Source organism: Phascolarctos cinereus, unplaced genomic scaffold (assembly GCF_003287225.1).
Source record: "Phascolarctos cinereus isolate Bilbo 61053 unplaced genomic scaffold, phaCin_HiC Scaffold_1;HRSCAF=81, whole genome shotgun sequence".
NCBI lineage: Eukaryota > Metazoa > Chordata > Mammalia > Diprotodontia > Phascolarctidae > Phascolarctos > Phascolarctos cinereus.
The window spans coordinates 154531843-154559424 of NW_027555514.1; the positions used below are offsets into that span (position 1 = coordinate 154531843).

General features: G+C 34.0%; 1 protein-coding gene across 2 annotated transcripts in view; it reads right to left on the bottom strand.

Annotated features, from left to right (window-relative positions):
• The window catches only part of SEMA3A (semaphorin 3A), a 645372-nt gene that overhangs the window by 49962 nt on the left and 567828 nt on the right, over positions 1–27582 (bottom strand). For both annotated transcript variants that reach the window (XM_020999770.2, XM_020999769.2), the window contains 5 exons: positions 14401–14543; positions 11995–12109; positions 11834–11903; positions 3923–4067; positions 1128–1347 (listed from right to left, as the gene is read on the bottom strand). In XM_020999770.2, the coding sequence (XP_020855429.1) occupies positions 1128–1347; positions 3923–4067; positions 11834–11903; positions 11995–12109; positions 14401–14543 (693 nt within the window). The remainder of the gene's footprint in view (positions 1–1127; positions 1348–3922; positions 4068–11833; positions 11904–11994; positions 12110–14400; positions 14544–27582) is intronic.

Genomic DNA, 27582 nt, shown 5'->3' on the forward strand with positions numbered 1-27582 from the left:
TGTTCTTGGACCCTTTCAATAAAGGTGTATCACTCATAAAACTAAAGGATAAAATAATGTTCAGGACCTAACATTATTATACCCGATAGCACAAATATTTCTGGTTTGAAATTTTTAAATCTTTAAAGTACTTGTTGCCCAGTTACATTTTTCTTTGGCAATTGTAAATGTGCATTATTTCTCAACTAAGGAAAATGAATGTTACTACATGAAGTTTTACTGGAGTAATCAGCTTCCCACTGATTTATGTCAAGCACTAACAAGGATGGAGCCTAGAGATTTATTGCTTTGGAATCTGACCCTTAATATGAAGTTGAAGATTTGCAACTGGTACCATTCAAAAATAGTATTACTGTTACAGAGTAAAAAAAATAAAAACAGCTTATGTCATAGTACCAGTGTGAACCAGTCACAGACCAAAGAGGTATCTGAAGGTTAGATTTTAATTGTGGAGTCTGAACATTTAGACATTGAAAATAGGAGGTAGTTATAGAATTCATAAATTTTTTCTAAAGTTTTACAAAGCAAGAGCTTGGATGTTTCTATGGAGAATTTTGCCATTTCTGCCTTGAACTGTTATAATGACCTAAAGGAAAATTAAACACATTTTAATGACAATTTTCTTTCTTTTTTTCTTTCTTTTTTTTTTGCTGTTAGTTTTGGGCAAGTTCAAATCACATTACATAAATGAGTTATTTGACTAAACTTTTCCACAAAATTAGGAAACCTTCAGGAATTGAAAGGAAAAATAATTCTCCACTGTAGTGAAATAAAAAATAGTGAGGCAGCTACTGAACCCTAGTGAAGTGACTAGGGACACCAAATGTTCTCCTAATCATTAGGTACACCTGTTCATATTCAATCATGGACAAATTTAGGTCACATTGAAAAGGAAAGTCATTAAAGTGCTGTCAACAGACCTGAGAAGAGAATTGTTTAATAGGCTTTTAATGACTTAATGTTCAGTTTTCAAGCTGTCCACTGATCAGGAATCTATTAGACCTTGCAAATGAATATGGCCATTCCTTTTGGTTACCTTAATTTTTTTTAAGTCAGTATTGGGTAGTATTGAGCACATTAGTCAAATGCAATTGACATGTAAATTTAATGCTGAAGTTGACTCTTACCTGTTCCAATAAACATTACATCATATTGGCCATCTTCTGCATCCACTCGATCTACTACAATTTGTGTAAACTGGTATTTCACATCTGTTTTTATCATAATTGGGCGGTTATTAATAGGAAACACTGGATTATACATGGCTGGATGACTTCTTGCAAATGTTATAACATCATCTGGAAGGTCCTTTGTTGAGTCAAACCCTCCAAATGTTTTACTGGGACACTGAGAATGTAAGAGCACAGAATATCTGTCAATTAAAATTAAAGATGGAAGAATAGAGACTACATAAAAGCACAGATGAGTATGAGAAATACTATGAGAATCCTAGTTAATTGATAATTGCTTTCTGGTTTTTTTGCGTGTATTTTTATGCATATATGTGTCTGTGTGTATACACATAGGTGTGCACACACCAAGAAAACATATGTGACTATCTATTTTACACAAAAATGACATTAATGGTAATATCTTTTAGTAGATTTAGTTAATAGTACAATTTTCCAAATACACCACATACACATACATACGTGTGTGATACATAATTTTCCCACTACTTAGCTCTTAGAAATTTATAAAAATTGGAGAGTAAAGAACATTTTCTAGTACTTATATCACACTGCAAATTTTGTTTCACTAGTATACATTTGGTAGGGTAAAAATGGCCACAAAAGAAGAATTTGCAATTAAGAAAAAGACATGTTTCAACAGAATATTCTAATATCATTAGAGAAACTTCTCTGAATGATGCATTCAGATTTCTTTTTTTGCTTTTACCTAATGCATAACAGCACATAACAGATATAAATGCAGGGCCTAAAACCAGCCAACATTAAAAGAGGGGCTTTTTGTTTTGTATTTTCTACCACAGAACCAGACCTATGTGTTTTTGTGACCTAAGGTAATTCTGGTGATGATTATCAGTATTTAGTATAGAGTGGAGTTTACAAAGCACACACTAAAGAAAAATTTGATTCACACTGACAGGATGACTTCACTGAATTTAATCTTCTAGTAGAAACATTCACAGGTTAGAACATCTTCAATCACCTGCTTTTTGTCTTATACACAAAGAATTTCTGTTATACAAAGAGTTTTTAGAAACTGAAATGTAATTAAAAGAGATTCCTACTCATGTTGGATTCTCAGAAGAAGAAATCAATTCTCTTTGTACCTTATTGCAGATTATTAATCATTCATCTAGTTTTTGTAAAAAAAAAAAGATCAATGAGGAAGTTAAAGCCTCAAGAGAATTGCCTATTGAGGTTTAGGGTTTTATTATATTTTGGGGATATTTTGTATCAACTCTGATAATATATTTTCAATGAAATGAAATATTTAGAGGTGAAAAATTTAATATTAATTGAAGTTAAATTTTCAAAAAAAGACAAGTCTTTATGTCTTCTGCTTTCTATTATCATTTTCTAAGTAACTTATATGCAAAATTTTAGATGAACATAAGTTACAAATGAAAGTTTAAAAAAAAAAGAACGATTAACTGCTTGGTCCCTTACATTCCTTTATTTTATACAGGGTAAAGTAATGTTCCTTCTCATTACTAATAAATCATTCAGACGGAGTTCTTTTCTAGTAGTAGTGTTCGATTGGTGGCTGTGCAGCTACACACTTTAACCTGGCACCATATCTACCTAATGAAACACATGGACTTTACCTTTGGAGCAGTGCAAAGCAAAATGACTCATCAAGGGATTTAACTGATCACTGACATATTTAGAAATGATTTATGGCTAAGAAAAAAAGGAAACTCCTCTATATGGAAAAGGTAGAGTTGACTTCCTTCAGTCTACCTTTGAAAGAGAACATAATTTTTCACCCAGTACATAAAAACATATATATGTATAAAAATATGCAGTCGCTTAACCCCAATTGCCTTGCCAAAAAACAAACAAAACAAAACAAAACAAAACCAAAAAAATCATGTGATTGTCCATCCCAACTCAGTAGTATGTTTATCAGAGGAAAGGGAAGTTTCAACTATCTGGGTATTCAGGAGGGACCTGAATTCTCTAGGAAAATAATGAATAAAAGGATAGGATTTGACATATGAGAATTCCTGGGAGAGTGCAGAAGTTTGAATGCCATGATAGCTTTTTGTTTTGTTTTGTTTTGTTTTTCAGGTGGGTTGATGACTGCGGCTAAATAATACCATTTAGAAAACTGGGGAAAGCATACTGGAAAGTGCATGTTGGGATTGTATTCAATGAGTCCCATTAAACATAAAGAAAGCCTGCATCCTAGACATTCTAGGATCAAACACACTAAATCTGTCTCACTAGATTATGGCACCGGAAAGGGAGTTCTCTAATTTATAAAGGTAGATCTGCTATATTGCAGATACCTCTTCAGCAGAAGCAGCCTAACACATGACTGTGCTCTCATGCTACCTAACCTATGAAATTTGATCACAAATATAGTGCTAATGATGGAAGGGTACATTTCTATTATGGGGCTTGCCTCTACTGCAAATTAATGTAGTCAGAGTAATCCAAACCCAATCAAAGTGAATAAACAGTGAAAAGATTTTTTTTTCCTATCTGTCAGGAAGTCTAAACACTATTTGGACTAAAACATTAAAGTTGACCAGATATCTGTACATTATACAAGATGTATAGTTATATAGTATATATTTTTAGTAGACAACACCATGTAATTATAGGATGATTTGCTCATCCATATCAACAACTTTAGAACACAGACATATTCATCTAAATCTAGACAATTTATTTGCTTAAAACAACACATGGACACAATTCTCATTTTGAATATCCAGAGGACTTACAGTTCCTGGCCGTGGATATGGAACTCTTCCTTGATATGGCACCCATTGATAGTTTGGACCATCCCTATGTGCATATGGACCAAGAAACACCCTTCTCACATCACTCATGCTGTACATACACACAGCTGACCCCTTGAAGATGTTACTAAAAGGTAAAAAGAAAGTCCATTTCTTCAAACAATCTATCAATTTAATTACAAAAGAACCATGTGGATAATGGCATTTTGCATTCTAATGTATTATGGTTATTGATTTTTCAGAACTCAGAAATGCAGCCTCAACATATACAAACTTACCCTTAGAGATCACTTTCATATGAGTCTAATACATGAAACTATTCTACAATAAACAATTGATAAATTTCTTATTAAAGAGGATATAAATAGGTAACCAACTCAGTATTTAGTAATTAAATGTTTTAGTCAACTTATTCTTGATACAATAAAATGTGATATTAAAATTACAATGCACATCTGCTGAAAGTATTTCATTTCTATTAGAAGAAAAGACAAATTTCACATGACACACACACACACACACACACACACACACACACTCTGAATTAGCATTCCAGAAATGTGGGCACCAGAACTAGAATAAAGCAAAGATAATCCAAGGAAAACTATAGTTTATGTTTGTAAAGAAATACAGAAAAAAATAGTTTATGGTAAATGCAATCCAAGGAAAACTATAGTTTATGTTTGCAAAGAAATATAGAAAAAGTAGTTTTTGGTAAATGCAATCCAAGGAAAACTATAGTTTATGTTTGTAAAGAAATATACAAAAAAATTGTTTATAGTAAATGCTATATTCACAACCTTCTATGGTCACTCCCAAAGCAGTCCCCCAAATGACGCTGTATAAATAATTTTATTGTTTGTTGGAAAAGTTTTAAATAATCTTTAGTTTTCTAATTCCATATGCATAATACCCCATCTATTATCATATGAAGAAATATAACTAATAAATCTGTAATGGTTGATTGAACTAGGCAGCATGCTTTAGTGAAAGATCCATGGCCTTGGAGTCAGGACAACTAGATTCAGGTTCCAGGTTTGCAATTATGGGATGTCAGGTGAATCATCACTTTTGAGTCTTACTTCCTTTGTCCTTAAAATGAGGGTAATGATGCAATATACTACCTACATTATAGGCTTATTCTGTGGTAAGATTTTTTTTTAATATGAAGTACTATATAAATGCTCACAATTATTATTATAATGATGATTGTGGAAAATCTTCAGTATTAGTTCCATCTTTGATAGCTATCCTCAGAGGTAATTCTTAGAATGGTTAAAAAATCTGAATGTTATATCTTTACTCTCGCCAACTCTCTTTCTAAAAGTGCCATAATGCTTTTATTACATTTAACCTAGAAACAACGCACTAAATAGGAGTTTGAGATGTCATTTCATAGATTTGTAATGAGGCAACATAGTATAGTGAAAATAGTATTAGATCTGAGATCAGGAGATCTGAATTTAAATTCCCTCTGAAACTCTTCACTTGAGGTAGCTGAACATCAGTTTTCTCATCAGTAAATTGCTAACAGTTGTACTACATGTCTCATAGAATTTCTGGGTGTGTTCTTGTTCAGTTGTTTCAGATGTGTCCACCTCTTCATGACCCCATTTGGGATTTTATTGGCAAAGATGCTAGAGTGGCTTGCCATTTCCTTCTCCTATTCATTTTACAGATGAAGAACTGAGGCAAACAGGGTTAAGCGACTTGCCCAGGGTCATACACCTAATAAGTGTTTGAGGTCAGATTTGAACTCAGGAAGACGAAACTTCCTGACTTCTGGCCTGGCACTCTGTGCACTACCTAGCTACCCTATGTGTATGCTAATACTATTTTTGCTGCATAAGAAAAAAAGGTGTGATTTATTCTATTCACATGGTAATCCCCCATATATCAAATATCTTGAAAATCAGTTTCTCACTTGGTCCAGTCTAAGTGCTTTTCCCAACTTGATTTTCTTGACTTCCATATTTACTTCCTCACATAGCAAATTTATAATTTATAAGGGATTACCAGTGTATAGTATTTAAATATGGCTTTCCCTTATCATAAATTATAAATATCTCTGCCTAACTATTTAGAGTGAAGCTGACATTGGAGATTTTCCACAAACATCATTATTATGTTATTTGTGAGCAATTAAATTGTTTTACATTTCCAAAAATATCTCAGTGTAAGTCTATAAGTTAAGTAGTAAAAACATCCTCCTTCTAATGGTAAGGCCATTATACCACTAAAAGGTTTGCACTCCATATATGTAAAGTATTATCTATTAATATTGTTGGTAATGGGAAAACTTACAAAAAATGACTATGGATAATGTAGGGAATTTGATATTTTAGGATTTGGGGACATCCAAATAGTGATGTCTTAGGCCAATATAGATTTGCAGCTAGAATGGGGGTGAGTAGTTAGGATGGATGGTATAGGTCAAATAATCAGGAGAGCATATACTCATGGAAGATAAGGGAATTATATATTTTAAAGAGTTATAAGTCTTTAAAGGCATACAATATTTAAGATAGATGAAGAATATGGAATCTTTTGAAAAGAGAGATGAATTTGGTCAGGAAGTAGTTCTGAGTGACCCTAGTCCCTCAGTCTTCAATTTTACTAGCCTGTGGGCAGAATATTATGCCATGCCTGGTGATAGACTAAGTAAGAAAAACACAGACTGGAATTTTGATTTAGGTAGGGATTGGCCTAAATGACCTATATTTCCAATGCAAATTCAAGGTTCAATAATTTCATGATTAAGAATACAGAAAATTAGTTTATATTTATAAAATTTTGTCTAATAGTTTTAAATGTTTGATTCCTTCTCCCCTCCCAAATTTATACTTTATTTCTCCATCATTCAAATGTCTCAAAAAATCAAACCCTCAGGTGCATTCAACATTTTTCCAACTTCAAGAGGGAGCTCATAGGTACTTGGTCCATTCTAACTGTTCTTCCCAACTTCATTTCATAAAATTATCTTATCCACTTCCACATATAGAGCTTTGGGGACTGAGACTTTAAATATAATGCTCCCCTGTCATAGATGCTAAAGATATGTTGCTATGAAAACAATGGCAGATTTATTCCATTTTTCATCTGTGGTGATTCCCTTCCAATTTCATCTATAAATGATATGCTTTGGGAATTGTCTGTCTTAGTTGGCTATAACTCCAACATTTCTGCAGAGATACATTATGAGGTAATATTGCTTGTAATCTCCCAACATCCTCCTCTTTAACATTTAGCAAATTATTTTGTATTCTAAATCAGTTATGCTTTTGGCTACCATGTTTCTTGTTTGTGATGATCAAATGTTTTCTGGTGGAGACAGTTTCTGGGCCCTTTAAACTTTATGCCTGTGGTGATTACACCAGTTATTTAAACTTATATAGAAAATGCTAATAATAAGCATCAATTATCTCTTGATTTTATCAGTTTCCTATCTCGTTTTCAATAGCTTATTTGAATGGTTCAATTTAGAGCTGTTTTAATTGCCTTCTTTTCATCTTTATCCTTTCTTCTGGTTTGGTGTTGACTTTGATCTTTTCTGTAAGCATCAATTATCTATACACAGATAGCTGAGGTAGAAGTTATTTCCTCTATTTGGTAACTAGTTGTATCCTAACTTTTATGATATAGTCATTTTCATTTTCCTGTGATTCAGTGCTTACCATGTGTAATATTTGAATGGAAATGTGGTATATACATTAATAGAAGGCCGGCCTTTGAGTCAGAAAGACTCAAGATCAATTCCTCCCTCTCTTACATACTATCTGTGTGACCATTAGGTTTCAGTGTTCCCAGGCAAATCTCTAAGAATATGAGTTATTAACAAGTTGCTGATGTAAATCAGTGAAAAGGAGTTCTCATACTGGGAGTTCCCCATACCAATGAAATCACATATTTAAAAATAAAGATAGTGCTCACCATGTCCAGTGCCTTCCAACTCTTTTCTGGATAAAAAAAAATAATCATAATATACAAGTGGAAGGAAGGGTTCTAGGTTGTTTATGAGCCATTGGCCTCTTTTATGTCTGAATTCTGAACCATATTTTCCAACTTTTTTTTTCACCATCCTCTTGTATGTCCAACTCCACACTGAAGTCACCAAGTATTAATGGATATGCTTAATAGTTTGGAAGTTCTTGACAAGTTCTCCATATAATTTATCTACTTTGTCCTCTGCAATAGTTGGTGTATAAGATATAATAATCTTCATAGTATTCGTTTTGCTTTTTATCATCATGGGGACCATAAAAGAAGTTGACCAAATGTCCTAAGAATTATGCTTCTTGCTGTCTTTGGTCGCATGATATAACCAACTCTGCCAATTCCTTTATCTCCCTCTCCAAGGAGAATCTTCCTTGGAGTCATCCTTCCATTTAACTGCAACTTCTTAATATTTCTGGTTTCATTTCTAGTGAGAATGTTAATATTGATATGGTTCAGTTCCTCCAGTAATATATTGCTTATTGGTCATTGGACAAGGTTCTTGCTTTTATGAAAAGTTAAATTAATGCTTCTAGATGGTTGATTTTGTATTTCTCGTTGTTACTTGGGATGCTGTGGTCACATAATGCATAATTTCTTAGTGCCCACCACACTGAGATGAGCTTTTTCACAGCAATAGGGAACTATGGCCTCGAGGCCACATGTGTCCCTCTGGGTGCTCAAGTGTGGCCCTTTGACTGAATCCGAACTTCACAGAACATTAGTTTGGATTCAGTCAAAAGGCCACATCTGAGAACCCAGGGGGCCACATGTGGCCTCAAGGCATAGTTTCCCCATCCCTGAGCCAGACTGTTCTGAGGACAGCAGAGACTCAAAACCTTCTTCCAGAATTTGCAACATACTGTGTACGAATCTGAAAACAGCTGCTCATCACGTTACCTCTTTGAGAATCTTTTAAATATGAAGGTTAAGCAAGATGATATCTACAACCATTACTACTATAATAATTTAGGAACTATTTTTCCAAGTGACTGAGATAGAAGTGGGAATTTGACTCAAATTGTCTGAATTCCCCATTGACTTGTGTTAATTCTTCATTGTTCCTTTATTTATGCAGCTACAACATAATAAATCAGTTTTAATTTTATGCTAAAGTAATGTTATAATACAGGTGAATACTTTAAAAAAAATGGAATGCATGTCTATCTCTCAAACAAACCCTTTTCTGTAGAAAATCTGCACAAAAATGATACCATTGTGAAAGACATACACTCTTAAGTTTTGGAAACTGTCTAAAAAATGCATGCATGTGTAGAAAATATAACAACTAAACCTTAATAGTTTACAGTAACCTAAAATTTAGTGTTAGAATAACTATTATTTCATTATTTAATACCTAGGTAGTGTCATTGTGGGTTTATATTTATTGTTTTATAATGTACTCATTTCTATTTTAGAAAAAAGAAACGTGAAGGAGTCAAAAATGACTTTTATAGAGCTACTCAGTTTCCATGTATATAGATTGAACTAAGCATCTGAAGGTTTTGGTGGTTCTGAGTCACTGCTGCTTCTTAACTGAGATGACACATGAGTAGCATGACTATTTCTGTATCTCCACTTACTCATTAGGTACAAATGCCTCAGTGGCTCTTTTTACAAACTTAGTCAATTAGGTTGTAGGAGAAATTTATTCTGACTGCTTCTCTTTAACAAACAATTATTATTATTATATAAGTCTTATGGGCAAAGCACTATGCTAGAGACTAGACAGAGAAAAAAATGGTTCTTGCCTTGAAAAGGCTGAAAATCAGGGGGAATACACATATACATGTATAAATATATATGCAGATATACATGTGTGTATCCATACCTACACATACATATATAAACATCAGGGAAGGCTACATATATGGGAGGCAGCAGGGTACACTGGAAAAGGCACAAGATTTGGAATCAGAAGACTTGAGTTTGAATTCTTGCTCTGCTACTTTTGTGACCTTGGGGAATTAATTTAGCCTCTACAGGACCTCAGTTTCCTCCCCTATGAAATTAGATTAAATGGCTTCCAATGTCCTGTCCAGCTCAAAATCCAATGAATAAAGCCTGAGAAAAGCCTCAATGAATGACAAGGATATCAGCAGGCTAAGTTATATTAGAATAGCCTGCATTAATTTAAAAAAAAAAGTAGTACAGTAAAGATTGAGGAACTTGTTTTGAAAGTACAGTGGATGAAAGGCAGTATTGTGGAGAACTATAATGACATTTTAGGACGTTTATATTATAGAGGCAACAGGAAATCACTGAAATGTTTTTGAATGAGAGAATGATATCAACAGACTTGGGTTTCAGAAATAATAATTTGGCAGCTTTGTGAATGATGGATTCGAAGAGGGAGAGACAGGAAGCAAAGGTACCAAATAGGGAAATCTGAAAGAAGAAAAAGGTAATGGCAGTTTGAGTATTAGAAAGGGAGAAGTGGATGTAGAATCTCCACAACATTGCAGCTGACTGATGTTGGGAGTAAGAGAGAAGGAAAAACAAAGAAGATTCCAAATTTTTAAGCTGGGATGACTGAGAAGCTATGATACTATCAATAGTGACAGGAGAGGTAAGAGGAAGAGAGGAGTAAGCATTTTAAGAGTGAAAATGATGAGCTGAATATTGGACAAATTATGTTGGAAGTGCTAACAGAGCATCCAGGTAGACATGTCCAACAGGATGTTGGATATGAAATACTGGAGTTTGAGACAAAATGAGGAATGGATATGTCATATGGAGAATAATTTCCACATAAGTGAAAATTAAAGCAATGGGAGTAAATGAAATCTCCAAAGAAGATAGCATGGAGAGAACAGAAGACAGAAGATAGTGCTTTGGAAGATATTCATCCCTAGGGATCAGGAAGAGAAAGATAAGCCAATGAAGGAAACTGAAAAGCTATGCTAACAGCTGGGTGAGATTAAGGCAAGAGAGAGCATAAAGAAGGATGTCAAATAAAGTCAAATAAAGACACACAAATGGCAGCAGAATGGCTAAGAAGGATGAGAACTTAATCATTTCTCTGGATTTATCCATTAATAAATGAATAGGGATGCTTAAGAAAGTAGTTTAACTGAAGTGATGAGGACAGAAGCCATATTATAGGGAGTTGAGGAGTGAATAAGTGGTGAGAAAACAGAGATATTAAAATTCAAAGTAGAGTCGCACCTTTTTTGTCTACTAAATAACGCTATCTTTCCAGTAGAAAACCACAACTTATGGACATATTACATACTATATTTTAGTACATATTTACAAATTATTAAATGCTAAATTATTATATCTTTTAAGCCTTACAATAACTTTAAATGTTTTTTTTTTTAATTTGAGGGTTCCACGAAGTGGGAAGTAATGAGGGAGAAGGCAGTAACATCCTATTTCTGAAAGCTCAGTGGCTTTTAGCTGCCCTGGGAATTTTTGGTGGGCTTTGTTCCTCACTCCAGGTTATTTTTATTTTTTGTCAACAGAGAAAATAGATTAGAAATCTAGATTATCTTCTTCAGATGGAATGAATTCAGTACAAACTACTTGGAGATCTCTTCCTTATTTTGTAATAGCATTATGAGCATTTTCTAAAAATACAGGTTTTCATATTTATAGTTGATAACACTATTTTTTGAAACCAAAGCTATAATAAGCTCCATGGGCTAGGTACATTAAAGCCTTTTTAACCAGACATTCTACTTGCAGCAGCAATGTAGGTTCCTTACTTGAATGTGTATAATATAATCTGCATGTACTCATACATGTGTTTAAATACTTAGATTCTTATTTCCCTCAAATATAAAGGTCGAAAAGCTCAAAGGTGAGGAAAACATAGTCATGGTCAACAGGTCATGGGCAGTCAGAAGTACCTAGTAAGGTAAAGTTTGTGTGAAAATAATATAGTAAGCTTAATACCTGGAAGTTGTAAACACTCCGTAGACTATTGGATTTTTAGGATCTTTGGAACTCATTAAGAATACATCTTCTATATGAAAAGAGAGTAAGAAAAAATAATGTCATTTTATAGTCTTCGGAGAGTTTGAAAAAATATGTTTAGAATGACATAAGCTACTTACGTAATTCATCAAAGTGAGTGTCAATGCCATTAGGCCCTGGCACTGAACAAATAAGCCGAGCCTTAAGGAAAGTTGTCCATTTATTAACAAGGCTTCTGTGTCCACCAAAGTCATTCTGAAAGGAGATGAGTAGAGCTAACATAGTATATCTATATGACATAAGGATTAAGTAGGTAAATAAAGATGACTGAAGATGATTTACCCTATTTTGGAAATTAAGGCAAAAATCAGATATATATATTAACAATTTTGCATTTTTTGAAGCACTATATATTATTTAAAGTAACTACATATTTGGCTTTTGGGATTAACAAAATCCATTCCTTCCTCATATGATTAGGTTCTGTAGATGCAGTTTTAAAGATGTATTAGAATCTCATTATGAAAAAACTTCTTCAAAATACAATCGTATTATAATACTAGTAAAACAAATCTCCCAAATTTCATGTAGGGAAGAAATTACTGAAAAAAACATAAAAGAGGCTTAATTGTAAGGAGATCCTGAATAGTAATGTCATATTTTTGGTATTTTCCACTCTAGAACACATGCATCTCTCTCACAAACATTATTCTCCCTATATACTGAATATACCTATATAATCTCCTTATATAACAATAAAAAAAAGGAAAAGGAAAAAAGCAATTCAGCAAAACCAACCAATACATTATTTAACAGTATATACAATATCTCTTTTTTTGAATTCATTAGGTATGTTCTAGGGAAACTGTTTGAAAATATTTTTGTGACAGAACCTTTAGTAAAGTCTAAATTCCATTAATTTTTTTCTATTTTAAAAGTATTTATTGACCATGACTTAAACCAAGAAGCAAAGAATATTTCTATGAAAATGTTTTCAAAAATATAGTGGATGTGGGAAACATTGAATTTTGAAAATAGGGTGCTCTGATTAGGAAAATATGTACCTTCGCATCACTTTATTGATATATAGTTTTATAAAAGGCATACATGCTGTGCAAATAAACATATTATTTGGAAAACATATATAAAGAAATATCAGTCTGAAGTGTTATTTTATAATGAAATATACAGGAATAGAATTCCTTACTTTTAAATTTTTAATTGTGCTTTATCTCTCAGAATTTGGAAAGGATATACTTACTAATTTTCTACAGAAACTCTTAGTTGGCCAGAGAAAGGATTCACATTGAAGAATTGATTTTTATAAATTTATTTCTTAATTAAACTGATAGAGTTTCTTTGGAAGGATGCCTTTTTTAGGGGAGAAAAAAAGGTCTTTGCAGCAGTAATTTTTCCCTAGTATAAAAGCACTCCTATAAATGAATGGATGTAGAGCCTGGAGACCTAGTCTGACTTCTACCACTTAAGCTCCCTGAGACTCAGTTTCTCCTGAGGGAGATGGCTCAGATGATCTTTATGTTTCCTTCTTGTTTTAACATTTTAGTAAAGTTTGCTTATATCAGAAAGCTTTGGGGATAGAGAGATGGGGGAGCCACTGTTTCTACATATACTCTCTCAAACTAGGACAGAAAGGAAAAATATATTTTTATGAAATATTTGACCAAGTAAGATGATTTTGGAAATAATGCAGGCAAATATTAATTTTATCACAATATTGAGCTTTAGCTAGAGAAGATGCATGGAAAAGTGCAGAAGAGAGGAAGTTCAATTTCATATGGATTTTTTTTTTTGGCTTTGCTACTTACCAGATGGGAGACTATAGCCAAATTGACTAACCTTTCTGAACCATATTTCCCCCCATTAACAGAAGGAGGAATCTATCATTTATACTTATATTACCTACATTATAGGGTTCTTTTTAGGCAAGTGTTTTTTTTTAATAAGCCATAAAGCATATAAAATTGGTTACTATCATCATATGCACTTAAAAAGAATATTTGGATTATTTTCCAAGCCAAGTTTAATTAATAATATGGGTTCTATCATCACCTTTCATTATGAATTAATTGCTTCCTATTCACTTTTTTAAAAAAATACTTTAAGCATCAGTGATTTCATTAGTGAGAGTACTTTGTTCAGTGATGCAAACGATAAATCTTCTAAGTTACATCTCAAGTATTTGGCCTTTATCTTTTTGGCTACAACTGAAAAAAATTCATCACCTGATAGGCAACCTTCTGGTTATAAGCATCTCAAAATTTGGCTGTTTTTCCTCATAGGACAAGTATGCATACTGAATTTTTCTGGGCCCACACTCAAACATTACCAAATTGTCAATATTTCTTGCTTCCTTTGCTTTTAAGATTTTAATTTCCACTGGCATAGCCTATGATACCTAAGATAACCTACATGTCATCATCACAGGATTTAAATAGAGGATATAATTACAGAAATTGCAAAGAAAAAAAAAGAAAGAAAAATAAATATTTATGGCAAAAATCTATCCCATTGCATTCTTTCCTTACCTTACATATTTGACCTATTCTAGCATGGGTGGCTTTCCCAGAGTGCTCTCCATCTATTGCATTTTCACGGAAGAAAAAATAGACTTTGTCATCTTCTGGATTGTCGCTCTCTGGGATGAGGTGGACACTAATGAATCTTGGATCTGAGAGACAAAATGGAGTACATACATGGACTCACATCACATTAATATAAAAAGTACACAGTTTCGTACATTACAATTTTTTCATTATTCTATCAGATCCTTTACTGCAAACAAATCTTACCCCTTTTCCTTCACTTCCAATGTTTCTTATTTAAGTCCTTTCCTAGAGGCATTTCAATGCCTCACATACACTTCCATTTACCTTATCACAGACCTCTGGCAGGAACGTGATGCCATGATTAGCAGAATGAGAATTCTTCTCTTGATTTCTCCAAAATCCATATCAAAAGAGAAAGTATGAAAATGAAACCATAATCTTATATCAAGGCAATTCAAGATGATACAGGGAAGAATACTGGTCAAGATCCAAAAAGGCTGGATTAAAAACTGCAATTGTGTAGAACCTTGGATAAGACATTTATCATTATCTTCCAGCTTCCATTTGTCATTCTTTCAATGAGGGTTAATGATTGTACTACCTATAGCTCATATGTATTTTGCACATACTTATATGTATGCAGGGTCATTAAGATTTTTTCTTTTTGGTATACAAGCTATAGAATATAAATTCCTTCAAGGCAGATACTTTTCACTTGTCTTTGTGTTTCCAGCAACAGTAAAAATTCCTGGTTCATAGTAAGCAATCAGTAAATGCTTATTGAACAATTAATAGCTGCCTTGCTGCATTTCACGAGGTACGCCTAGCTAATAAAATGTTCAGGCTCTAATATTGATGTCCCAATCAGGAATCATTCCTAGTCATTACTATAAGATGAAAGTGTTGATACTAATTATATGAGATCATATATTTGAGGATGTTATGAAACAGTGTATGAGAACAAATTATTATTTTTACTGTTTTGAGAAAGGGAGGCATAGGTGCAGTAGTCCTTTTCCACAGAGTGATAGCTCCGCTCCTTATTCTGAACATAAAGATACTTTTCAAATATCTTTAGAAGATTTTGTACTCAGACATTCATCTGAGCAATCCTAATTTCTAACATAACTGAGGCAAGAAGGTGGAGGAATGGTCAGGGAAGTATAGGACAATAAATGGAGCTTCATAAAACATGAAATAATGGGACTTTTCTTTTAGAGAGAGCACCAGGTCTACACAAAATCATTTCCCAGCATTGCAAGGGCCCCTTGAAAAAAAATTGAAAGAAATGTAGAGAAGCCTTTTGTTCAAGGAGGGTTAGAACAGACAACTTCTGAGAATCCATGATTCTTTGATATGTATTTTAGTACTTAGCATAGTGTACAGTAGTCCACTCTGTGCCCTTCCCCCATTTAATCATTCAGGAATACAAATTGATTCTATAATAATTGGGTCAAGTTGAATAAGTTGCACAACATGCCCCCAAGTTTTATCTGGGCAGAATAGAATATACTACTATAATATAGTATGTTGAGGATTGACCCAAAATAATTTGAAGTGGTAGCCAATAAGGAAAAAGAAATTCAAAGACTCAAAGAATAATTGTTCTTATTACTTCCATTATATGATACAATATCTATATAAGATCCAATTTGCTTGTGACTACACATTGTTGCTTTATGTTATTTTAATTTCCTCACGATTTTAAAATGTAAAATCCTGGAAATCATAATGCATTTTAAAAATATAGGACATGGTATAGAAGGGATCATATAAATATTAAGTTCATTATAATTTGTTCCTCTTATTTGTTTTCCTATCAAAACAGACTTGGAAAAAGCAGCCATATCTGAAGCTAGACCTCCTCCTTTATTCCTGTAAAAGACATCCCAACTACATTAAACACCCTTAATATAATTTCTTCAGTGTTGATCCTTGTGAATAATCACCATGAGTATGTGTTCTTTGGTTTGAAATGGCATTATTTAGGAAATACACATGCCATAGGTGGACTGATTGATGGGACTGGATTGTTTAACCTAGGGGGAAAAAAAGATTTAGGGGAGTCATGGCTGTTGTTTCTAAGCATTTGAAAGGGTTGAATGTAAGAGGAATTCAACATATTTTTCTTGGCACCAAAAGGAAGAAGTAAGAGCAATGGGTAGGAACTGGACAGGGGGCTGATTTTGGCTCAATGTAAGAAAAAACTTCCTAACAATCTGCTGTCCAAATGTAGGATAAGTTGCTTTGGGAGTCAGTGAGCTCCCCATCACTGGAGGTATTCCAATAAAAAAAAGCTAGTTAACGATTTGTCAGCTTTGTAAGAAATGTCAAGGGGCCTCTTGTTCAGGTAGAGTTGGAACAGACAACTTCTGAGACTCCATGATTTTTGGATATGTATTTTAGTCCTTAGCATAACATATAGTGCTCTACTCTGCCACTCTATCCTTCCTCCCCCTTTAAATCACACAGGAATATGAGTGTATTTTATATTCTTTGAGTCAAATTGAATAACTGGCACAATATGCTCTGAGTTTTATTTATGCAAAATGGAACATACTACTATTACATTGTATGTTGAGCATTGACCAGGAACAATTTCCAAGTAGGAGCCCACAGCTCTGATTTTTTTTTTAGGGGAAGGCTTGTAAAATATTGTTCTATTCTGAATAAAAGCTTCTCTATGCAACATGCATATTTACATGCATCTTTGTTGCTATTCATTTCTGGCATGCTTAAGGTAAAGTTATCTTAATGTCTTTCATCTTCTCCCTTCCCCACAAAGAACAATCATTTCTCTTTCAATTTGACCATTTTATTTCTCAGTTTGTTTTTTCAATTCTCTTCTACATCCTTCCTCTCTAGTCATCACCGTTTCCCATCTTCAAAAAAATCTTATTTTGCTGAACAAGTCTCCAAGATGCCATTTACCTAAAATGAATTTACAGATTTCTTTCTATGTATAATTGTATGTAAGATGTACAATTGTATGGAAATTATCATTTAAAAGAATTAACAAACTACTCTTCAGTTATATTCTTTCTTCCTGTTATTGATTGCTAACAGGTGCTACTTTTTTTTTAACCCTGGTTTTCTTTAACAATATGGAGATATGTGACTATCCAACTCATTCAACTTAATCAATCAATAGCTAGTTTTCAAAATTAGACCTGAACAACAATATTAGCCATATTCAGAAAGAAAAGCCAATCCCTTCCATCTTATTAACATTTGTTCCTCTGATTTCTTTTCCTATCAAAACAGACTTGGAAAAAGCAGCCATATCTGAAGCAAGACCTCCTCCTTTATTCCTGTAAAAGATATCCCAACCCCAGAACTACATTAAACACCCTTCATATAATTTCTTCCGTCTTGATCTGAAAACTTGAAACTGAAAAACAATATTCACACTAGTGGTCAAGCATTACCATCATTCTGAAAAAGGTTAGCCAGTTTAGTAACTTGCCTTGCCTATAACTCCTCATGGAAAGCTTTACAAAAACTCACTTGGGACTGGTTTACTTTCTGAGTTGAGCTCAGATTCCAAGGAAAGTCCATGATATTGCAGAAGCTACTCTCACTGAATAGGAAACAGAAATGAAAATCTAAACAAACAATTTTTTTTTTTCAAATTAAACTTCACTGCTCTGTAATCCATTAAAGAAGGGCATGGGTACTTCCAGTCTCCAGATACAAATTGCTGGTTTCAACATGGCCAAACCCACCAAAAATAATTGACACAAATGCTCAGATCTTTTAAATATGTAAACAGTTATAGCACCCCTATTTACCATGTTCCTTTACACAGTGCAATTTTATTCCCTCCCCCTTGGGAATTTTTTTTTCTTAATCCTTGATGACAATGACTTCACAAAAACTTGAAATTTCCACCATTTGTAAAAATTCCTTGTGAGTTGAATCAGGAAGTTAATGTGAAAGGACACTGGAAAAACTGCACTTCAAAAGAAACTGGCAAAATCAATTTAAGCAAGATCAAAGTACATTAATCTCTCCAGCATGAAACCATAGTGTAAACACTCTGAAAGGTAAATACAGTTGGAACCCTTTCTCTGATCTGTCTAGCTTTGATAGTGAGCCTCCAGGGAAAGAACCTCTGTCTTTGCCTGTATTGCATATTTCTAAGTACACTGAAGGAGCTGAACAAATAATCACACTGAACAATCTTGTAGCTAGTGCTATCACATGAAATAAAATATGCAATCTTTATTCATGATAATAATAGTAAATATGCACTCCCCCACCCTAATTCCTTTTTCCCCTCATGATATTATGCTGCTTTTCATCCCAGAGTTGGCATCCTTGGAAAAATGTACTTTGGTGCAACACCTGCCACTTGTTACAGTACCACTTTGTTCAAATATTTTCCGCAGTTGCAAATTAAACTGTCCTTCAGGTGCAATCTCTCACTTAATGAAAGTGACACCTTGGCACAGGACATGCTGCTCCCTTTATGATTCATTTGGCAGCCTGTGGTTATTTAAATAATGAAAACATTTTGCTGTTCTCAGCACTTGAATCAAGTTGAAACCTTTGTGTGCCATCATCTTAGCCAGCATTTAGCAGGCTACCCTGCTCCATCCTGTCAAAACAAAACAAAGAAACTACCGAACAAGACCCTCCAAAATTAAAACAGCAGAGAACTTGGCTGTAAAGGTATTTAAGTTCTAGAATTACTAATCAGGAGTTTTTCACATCTTTTCAAAATAAAGCACAAGAATGGAAGTCAGGATATGTGTACATTTCTAGAACATATACTATATATAGCCCAGTTGGCTAGAGCATGGAGCTAATGAGGCCAAGGTCTCATATTCAATCCCCATATGGGCCAGTTAGCTTCACACATTGGGGGGGGGAAGACAAAAAAAAAACCAACCTTTTATAGTTATAGGCTGCACTCTTAATCCCAGCCAATCACAACAAAATGCATGCTATAGGTCACAAGGTAATTCACACAAGATCTGGAGGAGGACTCAGTGCAATCTATCACCACTACTGGAAAAACAACTCATAGCACATGGCCTCCTGGCTCAGTAGCATCACCATGACATATGACTGGGAAAAATATGTTATTCGTAGATTTCCAAATGTATGTGTATGTTTACATGTGTGTATTGTGATATATTTCTTTATATGCTTATTCATAATACTACTGAAAATGATTCCTATTTGAGAAATTAGACAAAACTGTTTGTGACTTTAAATACCAGAGCATAAATTAAAAAGTCCCTTCTACTCCAGGCATATATAAAACTTTCATATAATGTGGAAAGGAACCAAGCTTTTTGATCTTCTATTTGGACGTGTTTTATTAACTTATGTTCCAGTAAGTTTAGGTTGGAAAAGAAATACATTGAGAGATAGTATGATATTGTGGAAAAATGCTTGCCTGGGAGTTGGAAGACCAAGGTTCAAGACCCAACTCTCATACCACCTACGTATATGACCTTGGACTTTACTGCTCAGCAAAGTGTCACTTTACACAGTCTTATTGACAAAGTGATAAGGTTGGGTTAGATCATCTCTAAGATTCCCTCCTAGCTATAAACTTAGAGGATTTTACAAATGAGCTTGGAGTTTATACTATTTATGGCTATCAGATAGGAAATATTTATTGTGTAAATTGCGTTGTTAGAAAATACCAGTGGCAATGGAAACTCTAGGTTTAAGAGACTTATAAACGCACTCCCAGGTAAACCAATGATTAAAGGAAAATAATTAAGTCCAGTTGCCCAGTGCATGCTCACAATGCTGTTATAATTTATTTATCTATCTGTTTTACCATGAGGGAGGGAAGACTAAATGAAAATAAAGCAAATGTGCCAGAGGCTTTCTGTCAGATCAAGAATATTAGGAATGCTGGAATAAGGTCATCTCTGGAGGGATAACAGCCTAAACAGAAGGGCAAGATTATTTTTTTTTCACTCATGTAAAAAAAGTAGCTACCTGAGTCAAGAAGCAGAAGACAGCTTAGAAAGTGAGGAACAAGTGCTGCAAAAATCTATTTGAAAATTATAAAAAAATAATCATAGTGATTCAAGCCTGGATGTAGAATTAGATAATATGAAAGTTTTGTATTTCTTTGCACAGTGAACAATTGGGTAGTTAAGTGGCACAGTGGATAGAGTGTTAGTCCTAGATTCAAGAAGACTCATTTTCCTCAGTTCAAATCCAGCATATACTTACTAGCTGTGTGATCCTGGGCAAGTCATTTACCCTTGTTTCCTAAGTTTCTTTATCTGTAAAATTAGCTGGAGAAAGAATGGCAAACTATTCTAGTATCTTTGCCAAGAAAACCCCAAATGGGTCACAAAGAATCAGATATGATTGAAAGTATTGTCCAGCAACCACAGTGAATAAGCTACCTTTCCATTATCTGTATTAGAACCCATGTATAAAAGATAGATTTAGAGCTATGAATCATAAATGTCTTCTATCATCCTCGTTGCACACCTAAAGAAGCTGAGGCCAAAAGGGGAATAGTGGTTTGCTCAAGATGACAAAGGTAATAAGAGGCTGAGATTGATTGTATTTGAACCCAGGTCACTTGAAATCCAGCACTCTTTTATCTGAGCCAATTGTTGTTGTTGTCGTTGTTAATGCAATTATTGAAGTTTTGACCAAGTAAGCCTGACTTTTTGGGTTGACGGAATGATTTGCTTCTCCAATAAGGTTAAGTAGAAATCATTTCAGAAAATAATTTTTTAAGATACATATGTGTGTGTGAGTGTGTAGTTTTTCAGGGAAAAGTTAGTGGGTAATTTGTATGAAATTCAAAACTGTTCTAGGGTATTTTACTCTTAAAGTAATTTTTGAGTTAAATACTTTTTTTTAATTAGAAAATTGACATCCTTTTTTCCCCAAACAGAAATTGATATTTTAAAATACATCAAAACCAAACACAACTTTCATTTCCTAGAGCATGCTTTTAGAAGAGATGATATACCTAGAAATAGGCATATTTATTTCCATAAAATAATTGGAAACAAGAGGAATATTTGAATTTGGATAAGGTAGATAAGATATCAAGTCTTTAGTGTGATGCTAAGAAAGAAACTATTGTTGAGATAGTAGGTAAGAAATATAACCTATTCATTCTATATGACTTCACACCCAAACTTCTTCTAAAATGCATTAGTAGAGTTTCAAGACTTGTATTTTTTTAACCTACCTCATTTTAATTTCAAGCACATTTTCCTTCTCCTTGCCAGTAAGATAATCAAATGCTTTAGACATTATGCTTACTCTGCTATATTGAATGAAACAAAATGAGTGCAAGTCAGTGCATGTGATTTATTTTGAAAAGATTCAGTGCTTAAGCAAGGAGCTAAAAAGTCAACCCACAAAAGAGATATAGTACAGGAATGATTTAAATCTCTAGGAGAAGAAAGGAAAACATACCAGTACTGCCTTTTAAGTCCCTCTCCAGTCCACAGCTCAGTCTGGCTTAATAGTGAAGGTTTAGATGTAAATGGGATTGGGTAGCTGATTTGATGTTTCTCAGCTAATATTAGGAGGTGTCTTTTGTAAATAAGTGACTCTTTGAACTTTCTGGAAATCAAGTTATTAATGAAAGTGAACCTCTTAATTAATAGCCTGCATGCCCCAACAATCAGAGGCAGCAAGTCACTGTGGATAAAGAGCTGTCCTAGCAGCTAGAAAGACCTTGGTTCAAGTCCAGTCTCTTATATATACAGGCTGTGTGATCCAAGGCAAATCACTTAACCCTTCAGTGCTGTAGGCAAATCTCTAAATTGCAGACAAGATTCCAAGTAAAAGAAAAAGATCACAGATGTTTAATTCAATCAATGTTTTTTGAGCAACTTTTATGTTTCCTATATTGTAATACAGTACCTACAAAGACAAAAATGACATAGTCTCTATTCTAAAGGGGCTTATATCCTCCTATGAAATAGAATTTACACAGATAAATGCATATAAAATATATACAGAGAAAATATTCTCTAAAATAAAATACCTTTTTTAGGGGGAGAGGGAAAAAAAAACCTCTAATAACTAGAGAGATCAAGGTATCTGAAGGATACCTGTGCTATATTTTGAATAAAGCTAAAAAAGAACATCCCAAGTATGAGGGATGGACTGTGTAAAGGCAGAAGGGAAGAAATAAAATGCTATGGGTATGGGGAACAGTAAGTAGTCCACATTGTATAGAAGGTAGATAGTATGAGGGGAAATAATGTGTTCAGACAGTTAGGATCTGGATTATAAAAGTCTTCAAATGACAGAGAAATTTAATCCTAGAAGCTTTGGGGGGAGCTTTCTGAAATTTCTTGAAAATGGTCTAATTTACACTTTAAAAATTCTAGTTTTCTATCAATTAGAACTGCATCCCTATCACAGAAAGTCATTAACCAAACATCCAATGACTGCTTGTCAGAGGTAATGGAATGGGGATTCCTATATGGGTTGATCTACAAACTCTCAGGTCATTTATATCTCTGAGGCTTTGTGATTTAGTTGACAAAGTAAATATCAACAATTGCTGATCCATTTGCCAGCTTTCTCAACTGTTTAAAAAATTTGGAATCATCTATGTATGCTTTAAATAAATATTTGAGGAAACATAAGGAGTACAGGCTTTTACAAATTATTTTCTAGTCAAATGGCATATTTATAGTGACATTGTGAGTTTATAGGGAATATAAGATCCTACTACATTTACTTTTATTGATTTATGAAAAAGTACTTTATTGAGTAGAAAAATATATCAGAGGCTCTCTTTAAGGTATCTCCTATACACATATCAAATTCAGAAAAGATTGTCTCTGATAGATGTAACTGTAGAGATCACTGTTCAATGATTCCTGGAGTATTCACATGAAGAAAGAAGCAAAATTAGTTGCCTTCACATCTTTATGCTTTTTTTCTCACTTGCCATTAAGTTTGGCTGATTCTAAATCACTGATAACATGACTGCATAAAGACAGTTGATACTAAAATGCCTTTCAACTTTGATGAACAGTGGTGTCCTGTCTTCTTTTTTCCCTGAGCACTATTATAACACTTCTAACCTAACCTATTTTTAAAAAGCAGATGATTTTGTGAAATGGGAAATGGATAAAAATAAACATATTGACTCTTATTATCAGTATTTCTCAGAGAGGTTCAACTAATGCAAAACAATCACCACAAAGGAGAGGCCAAAAGAGTTCAAAAACTGGCCTATCAAATACATTACAAAATCAAGAAATCTCAGAATCATAAAGACACTTAGAGGCCTTCCAGTACATGACTAAGAATGCCATCTATAATATCCTTCCACTTTGGGAGATTTCTGCTATCTCCTAAGATAACCCATTTCATTATCAGACAGCAATTATGAAATGCTTCCTTACTTCAAAGTCTTTATCTGTCATCTGAAACTTCCTCCCATTGCTTCTAGCTCTTCCTTCTGGAGCAAAGCAGAAAAGTCCTATCTATTTTATTTGTGAGAGACTTTAAAATATTTGAAGACAGTTTGTACTTCTATCCTGTCTTCTCTTCTGAAGACTAAATATCTCTCATTCTTTCAACCAAAAAAATATGTTTCAGGGCTTCATTTTGATGAATATGACCTGAATATGTTTCAGCTTAGCACTTCCCTCCACTAACCCATAACTGAAAACAATATTTCAGGTACAACACACTCAGAACAGAGCACAATAATACTACTACTACCACCTCTGTATTCTGGACCCTATGCCTCTCTTAATATATAATGAGTTTGTAATTGTATAAAGCTTCTCCTATCTAGCTGGGCCTGTCCCATCTTTTATATTTGAAGTTGTTGTGGTTTTTTTTCCAAATATGGGATTTATATTTATCAGTGTCAACTTTCATCTTATTAACCAGGCACCAAAGTGATTTTCCTAAAGAGTAGGCCTGACCATGCATTCCTCTTATTTAGTAAATTCTAGCGGTTTCCTATTACTTCCAGAATTAAATATAAAGACATTTGTCTGACAAAGCAAAGATCTCACAAATGAGTCCCTCCCTTCTTTTCCATCTTCCTTAACTTTTACTCCCCTTTACATACTGTACAATCTAGACTTATTTGTATTTTTCACACATGATATTCTACCCATCTCTGAGCATTTGTACTAGCCATTCTGGAAGACTGTCTGTTCACATCTGTCCCTTGAAAGCTATGGCTCCTTCAAGGTAGTGCAAATACTTTCTTTCCCTTTAAGGTTAGTTCCATCTAACCTGCATTTATCTTATATGTAACTTGATATTCATGATGTCTCCTTGATGCCAGGGTTACCCCCTTCCTTGCCTTTATATTCCCAATGCTTAGAAGTGCATGGTACAAAATGAGAGCTTAATTAATGCTTTTTGCTTATTAGGCTCTGCTCGACATTTTTTTTTTTTGCCTTCTGAGATCTTTTTGGACCCCAACATTTTTCTCCAAAGTAATAGTTTAATTCCATTTGCAAACTGGATATCCATGTATTGAACTGTACAAAAAGATTAATAGGCCATGTTGCTGGCAAATAATTTGCTAGAGCAGACATCGTCACTTATCCCTCTTGCAAAGTCAAAATATGGCAATCAAGAGCAAAACCAGTTTATAATATCAAGGTAATCCATTTTGTTTCTAGTTAGTTCCTGCCATGGAAAATGGGGCTAGGGTCTAATACTCTTTCTACTCAGCCATGCTGCCTATTTAGCCACGTAGAGGTGTCTAGAAAAGATAAACAAGTAAACTAGGAATGATTTTACTGTATTCTTTTCCGCAAATATGCTATATTGTACTATATACTATGTTAATTTTTTTTTTACCCATTGTTGCACAGCTTGGTCAGACAAAAATATCTTCAAATAAACATAGCACTTTGCCATGGATATCATTCTTGAGTTTTCATTTATAAAGATATAATAATCTTTATAGGTATAATGGCGCATACTCCTCCCAATGGCTAACCTTTAACAGCTAATAGCTAACACTTACATAGCATTTACTATGTGCCAAGTCCTGTGCTAAGAGCTTAACAATTACTAGTTTATTTGGTCCTCACAGCAACCCTGGCAAGTAGTTATTACTACTCCCACTTTACTTATGAGGACACTGAGGCAAACAGTGTTTAAATAACTTGTCCAGGGCCACACAGCTAGTAAGTGTCTAAGGCTGTATTTGATCTCAGGTCTTTCTGACTCCATGTCCAGCACTCTATCTATTCATTTAGCTGCTGGTTCTCTTTGTGAATTATATCCAACTGTCACAATAAGATAACTTTTGTATTTCCATCAAAAGAGCCCTTGGGGGTGATCCATAAAAGATACCTCTAAGAGTTTTCTTGATTTTTTTTAAAATAAAGCAATATTTGGGGGAATCACTGACATTTTCATTTCAGTTTCTGACACAAATTCTAACAATTTTGTCTTTTTTCATAAGTATCCATAAGTATTTTTATGAGTATTCATAATCATAGATTTAAAAAATAAAAAGAACCTTTCAGATCTTCTAGTTCAATGCCTTCATTTTACAGAGGAAAATGAGGTCCAGGGAGGTGAGGCATCTTGCCTAATGCCACAGAAGTAATACAGTAGGAGGAGAAGGATGAACACAGATCTTTTAAGTCAAAATCCAAGAACTTTCCTCACTGTACCAAACTATGAGAAGAGCTACAACCAACTCATATAGTTTACAACCCTAGCTGAACTTCTGTTGTGCTTTCACTTTTCTATACTACTTACAAAATGTTCCCAAAAATATTGTAAATTCAAAGGATCCCTTCAAGGAAGACAAAATGTTTAATGGCAATATAATTACTAGTTTCTAAGCTTTTGTTCTTAAAAGACAATAATAGTTTTGATACTTAAATCTAATTATATGGGGAAGACATTTAAGACAGAAAGGGAAACAAATTATAGAATAATTTTCAAAGTAAATTAGATTTTGCACAAACAATTCTCATGTAACTATACAACCTCTTTATACAACTGCAAGAGTTTATTATCCATTTAAGAAATAAAAATTATAATTAAATATCATTTTGGTGAAAGTGCACTTATAATTATGATGAAATAATTTTTACCACCTCTCCTTTAGAGTCCAAATTAGGTATACGGAATAATAAGGAATCTGAGTTACAACCTCTGCATGTGACATGCACATAACTTCTAAATTTTAGGCTGATGGCACATACACTAATTGTTGTTGTTTAGTTACATCCAATTGTTCATGACCCCTTTGGGGTTTTCTTGGCAAAGATACTAGAGTGGTTTGCCATTTCCTTCTCCAGCTCATTTTACAGATCAGGAAACCAAGGTAAACAGGGTCAAGTGACTTGCCCAGGATCACACAGCTGGTACATGTATGAGGCCAGATCTTTCTGAGTCCAATTCAGGTACTCTATTCACTGTGCCATCTCACTGCCTTACAACACATCTAGAAAAGTTGTAACCAGAGAGGAATATTTTGGTTTAGGAAGTTACAAAGATGGTGAGTCAGCAGGTAGTCAATAAACATTTACTAACTGCCTACTATATGCCGTTTACTCTCATAAGCACTGGAGATGCAAAGAAAAGTAAAATACAGTCCCTGACCTCAAGAAGCACTCAATCTAATGGGGGAAACCGCATGCAAATAGTTATATACAAAATATCTGAGGCTAGATTTGAATTCAATACGATGTCTTCTGGCTGCCAGGCCCAGCACTGTATCTCTTGTACCACCTCGATGCCCTATGTGTACTAACAGGTACATTTTAAGTGAATAATGTTATCAGCAGAGTCAGCCTGACATAATGGAGAGATATTCAGCCTTGGAGTCAGGAAAACCTAGGTTTAAGTTCTCTCCTAGACATGTACTAGCTATGTAGCCTTGAGCAACTCTCTAGGGTTATAAGTCACAAATGAGCTATCTATCTCATTGGTGAAGGGAATTTCTCCATGAAAGACAGCTCCCTTTATGGCAAGCATCAGTAATCAATCATGGTCATGTTACATTAACTTTTCACTATATCATTTCTTTTCATTGTAAATTTATCAAGTTCAACTATAGCATGAAGCAGAAAGGTGAAGGAAGATTCTTAGGGATGGATTCTAGGCAGGCAAAACATGATTGAGGTCACCAGAAATCTTTCCAAGAAAATGTTGTAAGGTGAACCAGCTTTCATGGTATGATAAATCGGTTGACAG